The sequence below is a fragment of the Vipera berus genome (assembly GCF_964194415.1).
Source record: "Vipera berus genome assembly, chromosome: 1".
NCBI classification, from domain to species: domain Eukaryota; kingdom Metazoa; phylum Chordata; class Lepidosauria; order Squamata; family Viperidae; genus Vipera; species Vipera berus.
Genome location: NC_138202.1, coordinates 358,020,851 through 358,037,620, shown reverse-complemented (window position 1 = coordinate 358,037,620; position 16,770 = coordinate 358,020,851). Strand labels below are relative to the sequence as shown.

Below are 16,770 nucleotides of genomic sequence, written 5' to 3'. Positions count from 1 at the left end.
ACACAGGATAGAAAAGTAGAAGTAGTCCTCCGACTTTCAACAGTTCACTTAGTGAAAATTCGAAGTTACAACAGCTCTGAAAAAAGCGACTTAGGACCATTTTTCACACTTATGAACATTGCAGCATCCCCGTGGTCACCTGATTTACATTCGGACGCTTGACAACTGATTCACATTTGTGGCGGTTGCAGTGTCCCCGGGATCAGGTGATCCCCTTTATGCAAAGTCAACGGGGAACCGGATTCACTTAACAACCAGGTTACTAATTTAACAACGGCAGTGATTCACTTAACAAATGTGGCAAAAAAAAGTCATAAAAACAAATTTCTCACTTAACAACATAAATGTTAGGCTCAATTGTGGTCGTAACTTGAGGACTTACCTGTATGGTTCATTTAAAAAAAAAAGAATAAACCTAGACTTTGTGAGTTCAAGAAGAATTGACAAAATAGTACAGGTAGTCCTCGACTTACGACTTAGTTCATTTAGCGACCGTTCAGAGCAAATGTTTACTCAGAGCAAATTCAGAGCAAAATTATACTCAGAACAAATTCAGCTATTTGTCTTAAATGGTGGAGGGTTTCCTGCCTGAGCAGGGGGTTGGACTAGAGAGGGGTTGGACTAGATGACCTCAAAGGTCCCTTGCATCATCATCATCATCATATTATTATTATTATTGTTATTGTTGTTGTTGTTGTTGTTGTTGTTGTTGTTGTTGTTATTATTATTATTATTATTATTATTATTATTATTCACCCATCTCACTGTCAAGCAACTCTGGCTGGCTTACAACTTTATAAAAGCACCATATGTAACAGTCAGAACATTAAAAACATTAGGCATTAAAACATTGAAAGTTAACAAAAATAAAAAAAGGATAAAAAGGGAGGGATGTGTAAATGGGGCAAGGGACGGGAACGTTCTGCTAACCGTGTACATTTCTTAAACAAACAAATACATCGTGTACCTGTTTTCACGGGGCATCAGAAACCTCGGAGAGCTGATTGACCGCTTCGTGGGGGACTTCAAAGCCCAGGGACCCCCCAAGCCGAACGTGGATGAGGGCGGTGCCGTTCTGCCCAGCTGCGCTGACCTCTTTGTCTATTACAAGAAGTGCATGGTCCAGTGCTCGCAACTAAGCACCGGGGAACCCATGATTGCCCTGAGCACCATATTCCAGAAATATCTGCGGGAATACGCCTGGAAACTCCTCTCTGGAAATTTACCCAAGTGAGTTTTGAATTGAATTGAATTGAGATGAATACAGTAGTCCTTGACTTACAACAGTTCGTTTAGTGACTGGAAAAAGTGACTTTAAGACCATTTTTCATACTTAACGATCTGCGACCTTCCAACAAGCAAAGTCCATATGGGTAAGCCGGATTCACTTAACAACCGTGTGACTAACTTAACAACTGTGGTGATTCCCTTAACCAATGCGGCAAGAACAGTCGTAAAATGGGGCAAAATTCACTTCCCAAATGTCTCTTGCTTGACAACAGAAATGTTGGGCTCAATTCTGGTTGTAAGTTGAGGACTACCTGTATTTTATTTGCCCAGGTGTAAATTAGACACACATGGAATTTGTTTCCGGTGCAGAAGCTGCTCTGTGTACATACAAAGCAACAGAGTCAAATAATAACAATTGCAATAAAAGGGAGAGTAAAGAAGATAATAATAAGAATAAATAATACCACTATAAGCCACACTGCCTAGGTAAATACACGTGGGCATTAGACAGCACCGTGAGAATTAGGTGTTCAGCAGAACGTTAAGCAAACACGAGAGTCGTAAGATTGTCATTCGAGGGTGACAGAGCTGCATTGCTTTTGATGGTTGCGACACCCATCCAGAAGGATCGGGAGTCGTGCGGCATGCAAGTTGTATAAATCAGGGGGCCCAAACCTTTTGTACACCTGGGACCGGTTCCGAGGAGAAAGGTTTTTCCGCGGACCGGTTGCTGGTACGCAACGGACCGGGCATTGGGAAATCCTGGTATAACGTATAATTCTCGTTTGCGACCACAACAGGACCACGAACACCAGCGGCGGCGGCCTGACCATCACCAGCTTACTAAAAGAGAAAGATGGTTCGGAGGTGGCCAAATTTACCTTAGAGGAGCTTTGCCTGATCTGTAGCATTCTGAGCACGGCCGAATACTGCTTGGCGACCACCCAACAGGTAAGGACACCTCAGCAGTCTCTCGAGTCTGATCTCTTGGGAGTTTGTAACGTGCCGATTCTGACTTCTGCTGGGCAACGCGATTCTTGCAACCGTTCTTCATATGTTTTTGTCTCCCAGGCCTTTAAATCATCTTAGTTGCTCTTCTCTGCACTTTTTCCAAGGTCCCAACATCTTTTTTGGTAATGTGGTGACCAAAACTGGATGCGTGTATTCCAGGTGTGGCCTTACCAAGGCTTTATAAAGCGGTACTAATACTTCGTCTGATTTTGATTCTGTGCCTCTGTTTATACAACCCAGGATTGTATTAGCTTGTTTGGCTGCTGCCGCACACGGCTGGCTCACGTTTAAGGGATCGTCCACTGGGACTCCAAGGTCCCTCCTCACATTTGCTGTTTTTGAATCAACTTTCGCCTAATCTGTACTTGTACTTGTGGTTTTTCCTGCCTAGGGGGTAAAGCTTTGCTTTTCTTCACATTAAATTTCATGTTGTTGGATAGGGCCCATTGTTCACATCTGTCAAGATCTTTTTGGATCCTGGCCTTGTCTTCTGGGGTGTTGGCTGCTCCTGCCAGCTTAGTGTCACCTGCAAATGTGATGAGTTCCCCTTCAATTCCTCCATCTACGTCATTAATGAAGATATTGAAGTGTACCGGTCCTAAGACGGAACCTTGTGGTACCCCACTGCTTACTTCCCTCCATGTGTATGTAATACCATTAAGCACGACAAATCCACCTGGTGGTGATGTTGTCCATATACCACATTTTTTTTTAGCTTACCAAGTTGTGGTTTGCTTCATTGAATGCCTTGCTGAAGTCTAAATATACTATGTCCGCAGCATTTTGCTGGTCTACTAATTTAGCCACTTTGTCAAAAAATGAAATAAGACTGGTTTGGCATGATCTGTTTTTACAAACCCGTGGTGGCGACTAGTTATAACTTTATTTGTGTCTAGATGTTCACAGACCTGTTTATTATTATTATTATTATTATTATTATTATTATTATTATTATTATTATTATTATTATTATTATTATTATTATTAAATTTTCCCAGTATCTTCCCAGGTATTGATGTTAGGTTAATTGGTCTGTAGTTACTGGGTCTGTTTCTCTCCCCCCCCCCCCCCCATTTTTTGAAGATGGGAACCACATCAGCCCTTTTCCAATCTTCTGGTAATTCCCCTGTGCTCCAAGATTTTTGAAAGATGCCAGCTCCTTCAAAACTCTGGGATGTAATCTGTCAGGTCCCGGTGATTTATATTCATCAAGATCAGACAGGTGCTCTCTTACCATTTTCTTGCTTATTTTAATTCTTATTTCTAGCCTGTCTTTTACGGTTAAGTTTTTGGTAGGTTGGGCTATATTTTCTTTTTGCATGAAAACGGATGCAAAGAATGAGAAAAGCAGCTATGTTTTCTCTATACTGCCTGTTACTTCCTTGCCATCTTCTCTCTTTAGTAGACCGACTGTTTCCTTTGTGGGATTCAGAGACAAGTCAACGCAGGGTGTGGTCCCTGTTGATTTGTTTTTTGAAGATTTATTGTCCCTGTTCGGGCGCCAAATGTGGGATTCAGAGACCAGTCAACGCAGGGTGTCCCAAATATGTCTGTCTGCCTACACAGAGTTTATTGTATTTATACAGTTTTAACAAGCAGGAAATGACGCACAGCAAAAGCATTGTTTATTGGTGTACTCCCTAGTCAGTCTTAAAGAACATCCGAACATCCTAGCCAGGGCAGAGTCTCTCTTACCTAGCTACCGTATTTTCCGGCGTAGAAGACGACTGGGCGTATAAGACGACCCCCCCAACTTTTGAGATGATTTTCAAGATTTTTCGTCTTATACGCCGGAAAATCAGCGAGCCCGGGAAGGCACGCCCTCCCCTCTCACTGTGGAGGAAGCAGGGCAGGCTGGCGTCTGGCGGGAGCCGGCAGGGCAGTCCTGCACACGTGCACGCTCCCCGGCTGTTAAGGAGCACTCCTTAGCAGCCGGGGAGTGCGCGTGTGTGCAGGACTGCCCTGCCGGCTCCCGCCCGACGCTCTTCCCTCTTGAGGCAGCATCGCTCCCCGGCTCCTAAGGAGTCCTCGGGGATGCTGCCTCAAGAGGGAAGAGCATCGGGCGGGAGCCGGCAGGGCAGTCCTGCACACACGCGCACTCCCCAGCTGCTAAGGAGTGCCAGTCTGTTTCTTTTGAATAGTTTGTATTCTTCCCACAGTAGATTCCAGTCATGGGTTTTTGCAGTAACTGCAACTATATCATATCTGCCTTCATGTACTAATACTTCAAGTTCAGCCTGTTTGTTCCCTAAACTTTGACCGTTCATGTACAGGCATTTGAGTCCTTTATGGCAGGGCTTTTCAATCAGTGGTACGGGTACCACCTGTGGTACATTGGCACCTGGCAGGTGGTACACGACCATCCTAGAAAAGTGGTAGCGGGGGAGGGGAATGAGCTGAACCGGTGGCAGCACCGCCCAAGCCTGAGCGAGAGACGGCTGGAGCTGCAGGGCTGTCAGGGCTCAGCGGAAGCGCCAGGATCAGCAACTGATTCATATTTATGATGGTCACAGTGTCCCAGGGTCATGTGAAGTGACCAAAACCTGCTGTAACCACCCAGCAGAGGGGGGGCAAAATAAAAACCAAACACCCCCCCACCCCACCCCCGCTGCCAATCCTCAACAGAAATGCTCACAACAATGAAAACCTCGGACAGGAGGAAGAGCGCCGCCAGGCGGGCAGGCAGGTGTCTTGCTCGGCTGTGGCTCGGGGGGCACTTTTTTCAGTGCCATTGTAACTTCGAACAGTCACTAAGCGAACTGTTGTAAGTCGAGGACTACCTGTACTTCATCACTTTTTTTTTTTTTGGTCATCACGTTTTTGACACCTTGCTAGGTGACTGGTGGTACTCGGATGTTGCCATATCCTAAAAGTGGTACAATGAGTGAAAAGGTTGAAAAGCCCTGCTTTATGGATCTTGGATATGTTTCTTATACCTCCTAGTGCAGACCTGTCAAACACAAGGCCTGGGGGCCGGATCCGGCCCGCGAAGTGGTTTCATGCGGCCCGTGAAGCCATCCTGGAAAGAGTGAGGGAACGGCCCCCACTGCCTTGGCCCTGGCCCAGAGACCCTCCTTCTGCCAGAGACCCTCAGATGTGTCACACTCCTGCCCAGGCCCCCATAGGCACCCTTGATGCCAATGATGTAGAGCTGGCCACGCCCACCCAGTAGGCCATATGCACTCTAGCCACGCCCACCCAGTAGGTCACACCCATCCAGGCCATACCCACCCGGACCCCTGAGGGCAACCGCAATGCTGATGCGGCCCTCAATGAAATTCAGTTTGACACCCCTGTCCTAGTGTGTAACTGGGATTTCCATCCTTCCTATCACTCTTTTAATAATAATAATAATGATGATGATGATGATGATGATGATGATGATGATGATGATGATGATGATGATGATGATGATGATGGAAGGGACCTTGGAAATCATCTGGTCCAACCTCCTGCTCAGGCAGGAAACCCTATACCATTTCGGACAAATGGCTGTCCAGTTGGAGCATTCACAGCGTCTGGAGGCAGGTGGTTCCACTGGTTAATTGTCCTCACTATCAGGAAGTTTCTCCTTAGTTCCACGTTGCTTCTCTCCTTGATGAGTTTCCATCTGTTGCTTCTCATCCTGCCTTCGGGCACTTTGGAGAATAGCTTGACTCCGTCTTCTTTGGGGCAGCCCCTGAAATATTGGAAGACTTGCTATCATGACCCCCCTCATCCTTCTCTTCATTAAACTAGACATACCCAATTCCAGCAACCGTTCCTTGTATGTTTTAGCCTCCAGGCCCCTGATCATCTTTGTTGCTCTTCTCTGCACTCTTTCTAGACTCTCAACATCTTTTTTACGTCGTGGTGACCCAAAACTGGATGCCGTATTCCAAGTGTGGCCTTACCAAGGCCTTGTAAAGTGGTATTAATACTTCATGTGATCTTGATTCTCTCCCTCTGTTAATGCAGCCTAGCACTGTGTTGGCTTTTTTGGCAGCTGCAGCACACGGCTGGCTCCTATTTAAGTGATTGTCCACTGGGACTCCAACATAACTTCATTATGTTATTATTATTATCGTTGTTATTATGTCAATAAGTATTTACAACAGTTGCAGTGTCTTGGGGGTCATGCGATTGCTTTTATTTGACGTTCCCAGCTGGCTTCCAACAAGTAAAATCGGTGGGGGGAGCCAGATTCACTTAACAACGGTGTGGTTCATTGAATGACCATGGCAAAAAACGATCATAAAATCAGGTGTGGTTCACTTAGCGCCTGCCTTGCTTAGCAACGGAACTTCTGGTCCGGAGAATATTTGTAACTCAGGGTTGAAATGAGGAGCTCTTGGTGGTCAATGGAGGTGGGTCACTTTCTTGCAGATGTTTCTTGACCCAACTAAGCGACGTCATCCATGCTAGAAGGAAGTGGGGTTTGTGGAGAGGAGGAGGAGGAGAAGGAGGAGGACTGTGGGGTCCTTTGTGCTCTCTGATCTATAATAATAAAGTTGGAAGGGACCTTGGTGGTCATCTAGTCCAACCCCCTGCTCAGACAGGAAACCCTATACCATTTCAAACAAATGGCTGTCCAGTCTCTTCTTAAAAACTTCCAGTCTTGGAGCATTCACCGCTTCTGGAGGCAGGTTCTTCCACCGGTTAATTGTTCTAACAGTCTGGAAGTTTCTCCTTAGTTCCAGGTTGCTTAGTTCTAGGTTGTTTCCTTGCAGATGTTTCATGACCCAACTAGATAACCTCATCCCCCATATCAAAATAACTTACCTTATGTGCAACCAGAACTTGAAAATTACATTTAACAGTCTAGAAAGAGTACAGAGAAGAGCATGAAAGATGATCAGGGGACTGGAGGCTAAAACATATGAGGAACAGTTGCTGAAATTGGGTCTGTCCAGTTTAATGAAGAGAAGGGCGAGGGGGGACAGGATAGCAGTCTTCCAATCTCTCAGGGGCTGCCCCAAAGAAGAGGGAGCCAAGCTATTCTCCAAAGCACCTGAAAGCAGGACACGAAACAACGGATGGAAACTCATCAAAGAGAGAAGCAACCTAGAACTAAGGAGAAACTTCCTGACAGTCAGAACAATTAACCAGTGGAACAACCTGCCTCCAGAAGCTGTGAATGCTCCAACACTGGAAGTTTTTAAGAAGAGATTGGACAGCCGTTTCTCTGAAATGGTATAGGGTTTCCTGCCTGAGCAGGGGGTTGGACTAGATGACCTCCAAGGTCCCTTCCAAATTATTATTATTTTTTATTTATTTATTTATTTGATTGATTGATTGATTGATTGATTGATTTTATATACCGCCCTATTCCCGAAGGACTCAGGGCGGTTTACAGGGCGAATTAAAACAGTACAAATAAATATAATTAAAATAGAATTAAATTAAAACTAGCCCACAATTAAAACAAATTAAAATTTAAAAGAGCCTTGGTGGAGCAGTGGGCTAATGCCTCCATAAGTAACACCAGCTGCCTGCAATTAGTGCAGGTTCGAGTCCCACCTGGCTCAAGGTTGACTCAGCCTTCCATCCTTCCGAGGTAGGTAAAACGAGGACCCAGATTGTTGGGGGCAATAAGCTGACTTTGTAATAATGCCGCTTGGGGGGGGGGAAAGCCCTAATAAGCAGGCATATACATAGAATGAAGGCTATTGCTAAGCACATTGATTTGTGCTTCTTAGATTGTAAGCCGCCCTGAGGCTTCGGAGAAGGGCGGGATATAAATGGGATAAAAAAAAATTAAAGTTAAATTAAAACCCCCTCAGTCCAGTCTATTATTATTATTATTATTATTATTATTATTATTATTATTTATTATATCTCAGTTCTAGAAGGTGGGGTTGTGGTAAGGAGGAGGAGGAGGAGGAGGATGGCTGTGGGGACCTTGGTGCTCTCTGAGCTTGGTGGTTTTCTTGGAGACTTTTCATGACCCAGCTAGGTGATGTCATCAGTGCTAGAAGACAGTAGGGCTTGCATGGAGGAGGAGGAGGAGGAGGAGGAGGAGGAGGACTGTGAGGTCCTTCAGGCTCTCTGAATTTGGCTATTTTCTTGTAGGCATCTCATAACCCAGCTAGGTGACATCATCAGTGTTAGGGACTGGCGTTCTGGAATAATTTCTCCTCTGTTCTTCCAGCTTGAAGAAAAGCTCAAGGAGAAGGTGGATGACAGCTTGGTTGAAAGAATCAGCCTGATGGGAGAGATGGATACCTTTAGCACGTAAGTCGCCAGCGGCAGGACATTTAATTTAATTTATTTCTTTGATTCCTGTCCCTTATTACTGCTTATAAAAAACTTCAAGGTGCCGAACACACCTGAAACCCCTTCTTCCTCCTATTTTCCCCACAACAATCTTGTGAGGAGGGATGAGCTGAGAGAAAGAGACTGGCCCAAAGTCACCCAACTGGCTTTTATGTCTGAGGCGGGACTAGAACTCTCAGTCTCCTGGTGAGTGGCCCAAAGTCTCCCAACTGGCTTTCATGCCTAACGTGGGACTAGAACTCTCAGTCTCCTGGTGAGTGGCCGAAAGTCTCCCAACTTGCTTTCATGTCTGAGGCGGGACTAGAACTCTCAGTCTCCTGGTGAGTGGCCCAAAGTCTCCCAACTGGCTTTCATGCCTAACGTGGGACTAGAACTCTCAGTCTCCTGGTGAGTGGCCGAAAGTCTCCCAACTTGCTTTCATGTCTGAGGCGGGACTAGAACTCTCAGTCTCCTGGTGAGTGGCCCAAAGTCTCCCAACTGGCTTTCATGCCTAACGTGGGACTAGAACTCTCAGTCTCCTGGTGAGTGGCCCAAAGTCTCCCAGCTGGCTTTCATGCCTAAGGTGGGTCTAGAACTCTCAGTCTCCTGGTGAGTGGCCCAAAGTCTCCCAGCCGGCTTTCATGCCTAAGGTGGGTCTAGAAATCTCCGTCTCCTGGTGAGTGGCCCAAAGTCACCCAGCCGGCTTTCATGCCTAAGGTGGGTCTAGAACTCTCAGTCTCCTGGTGAGTGGCCCAAAGTCTCCCAACTGGCTTTCATGTCTGAGGCGGGACTAGAACTCTCATTCTCCTGGTGAGTGGCCCAAAGTCTCCCAGCCGGCTTTCATGCCTAAGGTGGGTCTAGAACTCTCCGTCTCCTGGTGAGTGGCCCAAAGTCTCCCAACTGGCTTTTATGACTAGGATGGGACTAGAACTCACTATATCCTGGTGATTGGCCCAACGTCTCCCAGCCGGCTTTCATGGCTAAGGCAGGACTAAGACTGACAGTAACCCACAAAGGAGGAGGAAGAGGAGAAAGAGAAGGAGGAGGAGTGTGGGGTCCTAGGTGCTCTTGTGAGCTTCTTTATTTTCTTGCAGACATTTCACGACCCAGCTAGGTAACATCATCAGGGCTAGAAGGGTGAGGCGTTTGCTCTCTGTTTATAGTGGCTTGTCCTGTAAACGTTGATGGGAGTGTGTTTTTCTCCTTGGTAGTTCCTTGATAAGGGTGTTGCCTACTCAATTTTGAAGATCACATAGGATCCGTGACCAGAGGGGCTTTTGCCCAGGTTCGCCTGGTGCGCCAGTTGCGACCCTATCTGGACCGAGATGCCCTACGCACAGTCACCCATGCGCTCGTGACCTCCCGGTTAGACTACTGCAACGCTCTCTACATGGGGCTGCCCTCGAGGACCACTCGGAGGCTTCAGCTGGTGCAGAATGCAGCCGCGCGAGTTGTTATGGGAGTTTCCCGATACTCCCACGTAACACCTCTACTCCGCGAGCTGCATTGGCTTCCGGTTGCCTTCCGGGTGAGATTCAAGGTGCTGGTGATGACCTATAAAGCCCTAAATGGCTTGGGTTATCTGAGGGAACACCTGCTGCCGACATCAAGTTCCCTTCATCCTGTGCGCTCCCACATGGAGGGCCTTCTCAGGGTGCCGGCGGTTAAAGATTGCCGGCGGATAACACCCAGGGGGAGGGCCTTCTCAGTGGGTGCGCCTGCCCTTTGGAACCAGCTGCCCGCGGAGCTTAGGACTGCCCCCGACCTCCGTTCATTCCGCCGGGACCTGAAGACCTGGCTCTTCGAGCTCTCCGTCCCAGGCTGAGAGTTTTTAATTGGGGTTTTATATTTTTCAGGGATCAAATTTAATTGTTTTTAACTGTTTTTAACTTTTGTATTGTATTGACGTTTTTAAATACTTTGTAAACCGCCCTGAGTCCTACGGAAAGAGGGCGGTATATAAATTCAATAAACTTAAACTTAAACTTACTCTTTGATGGTTTGCCTGAGTTGGTGGTACCTTAATGAGGGTATTGTTCAGCGCGCCATTGTTGGTCTGGTACTAAAAAATAAAATCTACGCCTTTTTTCTTCCCTGTTTCAGAGTGATTTCCAGCAGCATCCAGCTTCTGGTGCAGGATTTGGACGGAGCTTGCGATCCAGCCCTCACTGCCATGAGCAAAGTAAAATCTTTTAAGGAATTTCAGAAGGATTTGGGGGGGGTGTCTTTAGCCAACCCCTCCCTGCTCTGCCCAGAAAGTTAACCTATTCTGCTTTTAGAACATATTTATTATTTTCGAAATAATTCCCCCACCCCCACCCCCTGCTTATCTTTTAAGGACTATTTTTATCTAGAAAAAGAGCCAAGTCTTATTTAGGGGCGGGGGAGAAATGCTTAGTTCCTTTCTTGTTTCAAACCCCTCCCTTTTGTGGTCCTGAGAGTCTGTCACAGTTGCTAAAAAAAGTGAGAATTGGGATTTTGAGCTGCAGGGCGGCTTTAAAAAAAGAAGATGGTTGTCGTGTTCAAACCGGCAAAAGGCAATTTGAAAAGGGCGTAACGTTTGCTTGATGGAGGCTCATCCCCAAGGGAATTGTCACCATGCCTGAAAGTTTTAAAACTTTTGTGTGTGTGTGCGCACGTGGGTGTGTGGTTGTCTGCAAAAAAGGAAGGGAGAGAAAGAGAGAGTGAATTTAGCCTGGGTTTATAAAGTTTAATTATGTAGTTCAGCTCATTTTCCTTTTTTAAGGTACTTTATTCAAGTTGATTGTAGGATAAAGCACAAATAGAAGCAAAAACGGAGAAAGTTAAAGAAGAAAGTTTAAAAATAAAAGAGTGCAGAAAAAGGAAAAATCTCTAGATGAAAAAGACAGCACATGAATCTAATAAATACAAATACAATACAAATACTTCCAGCTTTTTTCTGGGCAACAGAATGCAAACATACGTTATAATCTCAATCTTTAGCTTTGCATTTCTAAAGGTTACAGGCCGTTTCTATAACAACGAAAATTCTGGCCCTGAAAGCCTAAAATCAACGTTTCACTTTTTTCCAAGTTCAAATACAAAATTAAGAAGTGGTTTCCAAATGGAAAAACCAGTATTCTCTTTAATTAGAGCAGCTGATTTTGCCACCTGCACCAGCTCCACCATCAAAATATTTATAAATTAGATTATTTACAAAATATGCCCCATATTAACTTCATTTATTTGTATCATTAGTTTTACAAATATCTCAAGGTGGCAAAACATACCCAACATATCTTCCTCCTCCTATTTTCTCCATAACAACAACCCTGTGAGGTGGGTTGGCCCAAAGTCACCCAGCTGGCTTTCATGCCTAAGGCAGGACTAGAACTCACAGTCGACCACTTTCTAGCCTGGTGCCTTAACCACCAGATCAAAGTGCCTCTCTTTACATTAATTAAGGGATTAATTTAATATTGGATATTTAATGTTCCTTTCACTTAAGTGACGTTTGTCTTTACTGATCTGATGTAGCAGAGATCCGATGTAAAATCATGCTACGTATTTTTGACATTAATATTGAAATCTTGAAATATATACAGAACCTTTACATCCAGTTCACTTTGCCCCTTTCAGTGCAAACCACACCAAAATATTCCTGACTTGATAAGATTTTCAAAAGGCTGCATGATGGGCTAGCTACATACAGGGTTTTAAAATATTGCATGTTTATGTAAACAAGATAGTTCTTTCTCTTTAATTATAATAATAATAATAGAGTTGGAAGAGACTTGGAGGTCATCTAGTCCAACCCCCTGCTCAGACAGGAAACCCTAGACCATTTCAGACAAATGGCTGTCCAGTCTCTTCTTTAAATCTTCCAGTGTTGGAGCATTCACCACATCTGGAGGCAGGTTGTTCCACTGGTTAATTGTTCTCACTGTCAGGAAATTTCTCCTTAGTTCTAGGTTGCTTCTCTCCTTGGTTAGTTTCCATCCGTTGCTTCTTGTCCTGCCTTCGGGTGCTTTGGAGAATAGCTTGACTCCCTCTTCTTTGGGGCAGCCCCTGAGATACTGGAAGACTGCTATTATGTCCCCCTGGTCCTTCTCTTCATTAAACTAGAGACATACCCAATTCCAGCAACCGTTCCTTGTATGTTTTAGCCTCCAGTCCCCCAATCATCTTTGTTGCTCTTCTCTGCACTCTTTCTAAAGTCTCAACGTCTGTTTTACATCATGGTGACCAAAACTGGATGCAATAGTCCAAGTGTGGCCTTACCAAGGCCTTGTAAAGTGGTATTAATACTTCACGTGATCTTGATTCTCTCCCTCTGTTAATGCAGCCTAGAACTGTGTTGGCTTTTTTGGCAGCTGCAGCACACGGCTGGCTCCTATTTAAGGGATGGTCCACTGGGACTCTGAGATCCCTTTCACGGTTGCTACTACTGAGCAACGTAGAACAGTCCCTTTTCGTATCTCAGCCAACGCCATCAGTTTTGAAATTGAGCTGCTGCTTCTTAATTTTTTCCTTCTTTTCTTTATCCTATTCTTAGACTCCTCTTCTGTTTCTTTGGCAGGGTTATCGAAACGCCCCCCTCCCCTTCTCCCTTTGCAAAAAAGAGAGAGAAGGGGCCAAACACACAAGCCTTTCTCAACCCTGGGAACTTGAAGATGGATGGACTTCAACTCCCAGAATTCCTCAGCCAGCCATGGGAATCGAAGTCCACCCATCTTCAAGTCCCCAGGGTTGAGAAACGCTGGAAGAGACTTAAAATGTATTTCTAGCTGCGCCTTTCCCCCCCCCTCTCCCTTTCGTTGTTTCATTGACGCCGGTTGTCTTTGCTAGCTGAGCACGCGCAAACCTGCACGTATTTGGGTGAAAACCTGAATCATGCAGAATACATACTTTTAAGATAAGATTTGATTTTATTTACTTTTCCCAGCCTGTCCCCCTTGGGCTCTTTCACCTGTTTTTTTGTCGACACGCAGGGGTCAGTATCTCACGCCTCAATAAGATTAGCAATGCAGTTTAATTGGGTTTAGATTTAGTTTTAACACACTTTTATTATTGTATTATATTGGGCATAATTATTTAATTCTTTTTAACTCTTTTTTAACTTTTGTATTTACATTTTGATATTTATTGCCCTGTACACCGCCCTGAGTCCTTCGGGAGAAGGGCGGTATAAAATTTTAATTAATTAATTAATAAATAAATAAATAAATAAATAAATAAATAAATAAATTCTAAGGAATAAAATTTTAATAAATAAATAAATAAATAAATAAATAAATAAATAAATAAATAAATAAATAAATAAATAAATAAATTCTAAGGAATAAAATTTTAATAAATAAATAAATAAATAAATAAATAAATAAATAAATAAATAAATAAATAAATAAATAATAAATAATTTCTAAAAGGAATCAAGTATTTTCCAGGGGTGAGAATTTCCCACACAGCAAGATTGAAATTTAGAATAGAATAGAGCTGGAAGGGACCCTGGAGGTCTTCTAGTCCAGCCCCCTGCTCAAGCAGGAGGTGAATGTCTAGTCTCTTCTTGAAAACCTCCAGTGGCAAGCTGTTCCACTGGTTAATTGTCCTCACTGTCAGGAAGTTTCTCCTTAGTTCCAGGTTGGTTCTCTGTTTGGTCAGCTTCCAACTATTGTTTCTCGTCTTTCCATAAATCCCATTAAGTTAGAGAGCATCTAGTAACCACGGCAAAACTTTTTCCGCTCTTACACAGAGGTTAAATTAGGAAGTACAGGAGTCCTCGACATACGACCACAATGGAGAGAGGAGGGAGGGAGAGAGAGAGAGAGATGGTGAGAAAGAAAGAGAATTATACAGGGAGTCCTCGACATATGACCCCAATTGAGAGAGGAGAGACAGACAGAAAGAGGTGATAGAGAGACAGATGGTGAGAAAGAAAGAGAATTTATACAGGTAGTCCTCGATTTACGACCACAATTAAACCCAAAATGTTGCTAAGTGAGACATTTCTGAAGTGAGTTTTGTCCCATTTTACAACCTTTCTTGCCACCCTTGTTAAGTGAGCCACTGCAATTATTATATTAGTAACACCGTCGTTAAGTGAATCTGGCTTCCATGTTGACTTTGCTTGTCAGGTCGCAAAAGGGGATCATGTGACTCCGGGACACTGCAAGCGTCATAAATATGAGTCAGCTGCTGAGCGTCTGAACTTTGATCACGTGACCCTGGGGATGCCGCAACGGTTATAAGTGTGAAAAAACAATCATACGTCGCTTTTTTCACTGCTGTTGTAACTTTGAACACTCACTCAATGAACGGTTGTAAGTCGAGGACTTAGCTGTAAGGAGGTTAGGATGCACATAATAAATATAGAATTTTAAAAGTTTACGCTCTGGCCCACCTCGCCTCCGCCCCTCGCTGCGAATATGCTCTCCCATCCTTGTTGCAAAGAAGGTTTTTAAAAACAATAATAATGGGTGTAATTGATTGATGTGGCAATACCAGCGATTGTAGAATAGAAGATAAAAAAAATTGGAGAAGAGGTCTGGAAATCTGAGTTGGAAGATTATGGCTCTGGTGGTGAAGAGGTTATTTGAATAGTGGGTGCCATGCCAAAAAAAACCTTGGATGGTGCATGAAAAAAATCTGGGCATTGACCAAATTTTCATCAGTCAGTTGCAAAAAACCAAGATGCCTGGATCTGCACATTTGTACTAGCCAGTTTAGTATAGTGGTTAAAGTGCTAGCTTAGAAACCAGGAGAATTCTAGTCCCACCTTATGAAGGAGATGGTAAATTCTAATCCCATTTTAGGGAAGAAAGTTGGCCGGAGGACTTTGGGACAATCACCAGGAGACGGTGAGTTGTAGTTCCACCTTAGCTAGGAAAGCCAATTGGGTGACTTTGGGCCAATCACCAGGAGACAGTGAGTTCTAGTTCCACCTTAGGCTTGAAAGCCAGCTGGGTGACTTTGAGCCAATCACCAGGAGGCGGTGAGTTCTAGTCCCGCCTTAGGCATGAAAGCTGGTTGGGTGACCCTGGGCCAGCCCAACCAACTTCACAAGGTTGTTGTTATGGGGAAAATAGGAGGAAGATGTGTTGGATATGTTTTCCCGCCTTGAATTAAAACTGGGTGACTCTGATCACTCACCTACCTCACAGGGCTGTTGTGGGGAACATAGGAGGAAGAAGGAATATTAGATATGTTTGCTGCCTAGAGTTGTTTGCAAAGTTATAAAGGCAGGATAAAAATAAAATAAATAAATAACGGCTATGCTGCCACGTTACGACACCCTAGGATTTAAGGAAGAAGGTGATGTGAAGAAAGGGCAGTGCCAGCTGAAGAACTGGAAGCTGTGGCGCCACATTGTTGTTGAACAGAGAATTATAATAATAATAATAGGCATAATAATGAGAAACATCCTGACAGTTAGGGCAAATAACCAGTGTAACAACCTGCCTGCAGACGCTGTGAATGCTCCAACACTGGAAGTCTTTAAGAAGAGACTGGACAGCCATTTGTCTGAAATGGTACGGGTTTCCTGCCTGAGCAGGGGGTTGGACTAGATGACCTCCAAGGTCCCTTCCAACTATTATTATTATTATTATTATTATTATTATTATTATTATTATTATTATTATTATTATTATCATCATCATCATCATCATCATCATCATCATCATCCTGCCTTCAGAAGCTGTGAATGCTCCAACACTGGAAGTCTTTAAGAAGCGTCTGGACAGCCATTTGTCTGAAATGGTATAAGCCAGGGTTTCCTGCCTGAGCAGGGGTTGGACTAGATGACCTCCAAGGTCCCTTCCAACAACAACAACTTCTTCTTCTTCTGTTTCTTCTTCTTCTTCTTCTTCTTCTTCTTCTTCTTCTTCTTCTTCTTCTTCTTCTTCTTCTTCTTCTTCATCATCATCATCATCATCATCATCATCATCATCATCATTATTATTATTATTATTATTATTATTATTATTATTATTATTATTATTATTACATCCTGTAAATTCTGCAGCCTGGGGGATGCCTACAATAACTCTCTAAACTATCCAGGTTTGGGTTGAGCTGCCTCCGTCTTTCTTTTCTTTTCGTTGTTTAATTGACTTTGACAGATGCAGTGGCAAAACGTGGAGCACGTTGGGGACCAGAGCCCCTACGTCACGTCGGTCATCTTGCACATCAAGCAGAACGTCCCCATCATCCGTGACAACCTGGCCTCCACTCGGAAATATTTCACCCAGTTTTGCATCAAGTTTGCTAAGTAAGTCCCTCGCTCGGGCTGCAATTAAGGAACAGGCAGTTTGGCCACAGGGAAGAAGGGAATTC

The 16,770-nt window shown here is 44.2% G+C and overlaps 1 protein-coding gene across 2 annotated transcripts in view; it reads left to right on the top strand.

Moving 5' to 3' along the window:
* Positions 1 to 16,770, top strand: part of VPS53 (VPS53 subunit of GARP complex) — a 66,139-nt gene that overhangs the window by 35,800 nt on the left and 13,569 nt on the right. For both annotated transcript variants that reach the window (XM_081346688.1, XM_081346687.1), the window contains exons 14-18: positions 988 to 1,230; positions 2,031 to 2,181; positions 8,372 to 8,454; positions 10,579 to 10,657; positions 16,557 to 16,705. In XM_081346688.1, the coding sequence (XP_081202814.1) occupies positions 988 to 1,230; positions 2,031 to 2,181; positions 8,372 to 8,454; positions 10,579 to 10,657; positions 16,557 to 16,705 (705 nt within the window). The remainder of the gene's footprint in view (positions 1 to 987; positions 1,231 to 2,030; positions 2,182 to 8,371; positions 8,455 to 10,578; positions 10,658 to 16,556; positions 16,706 to 16,770) is intronic.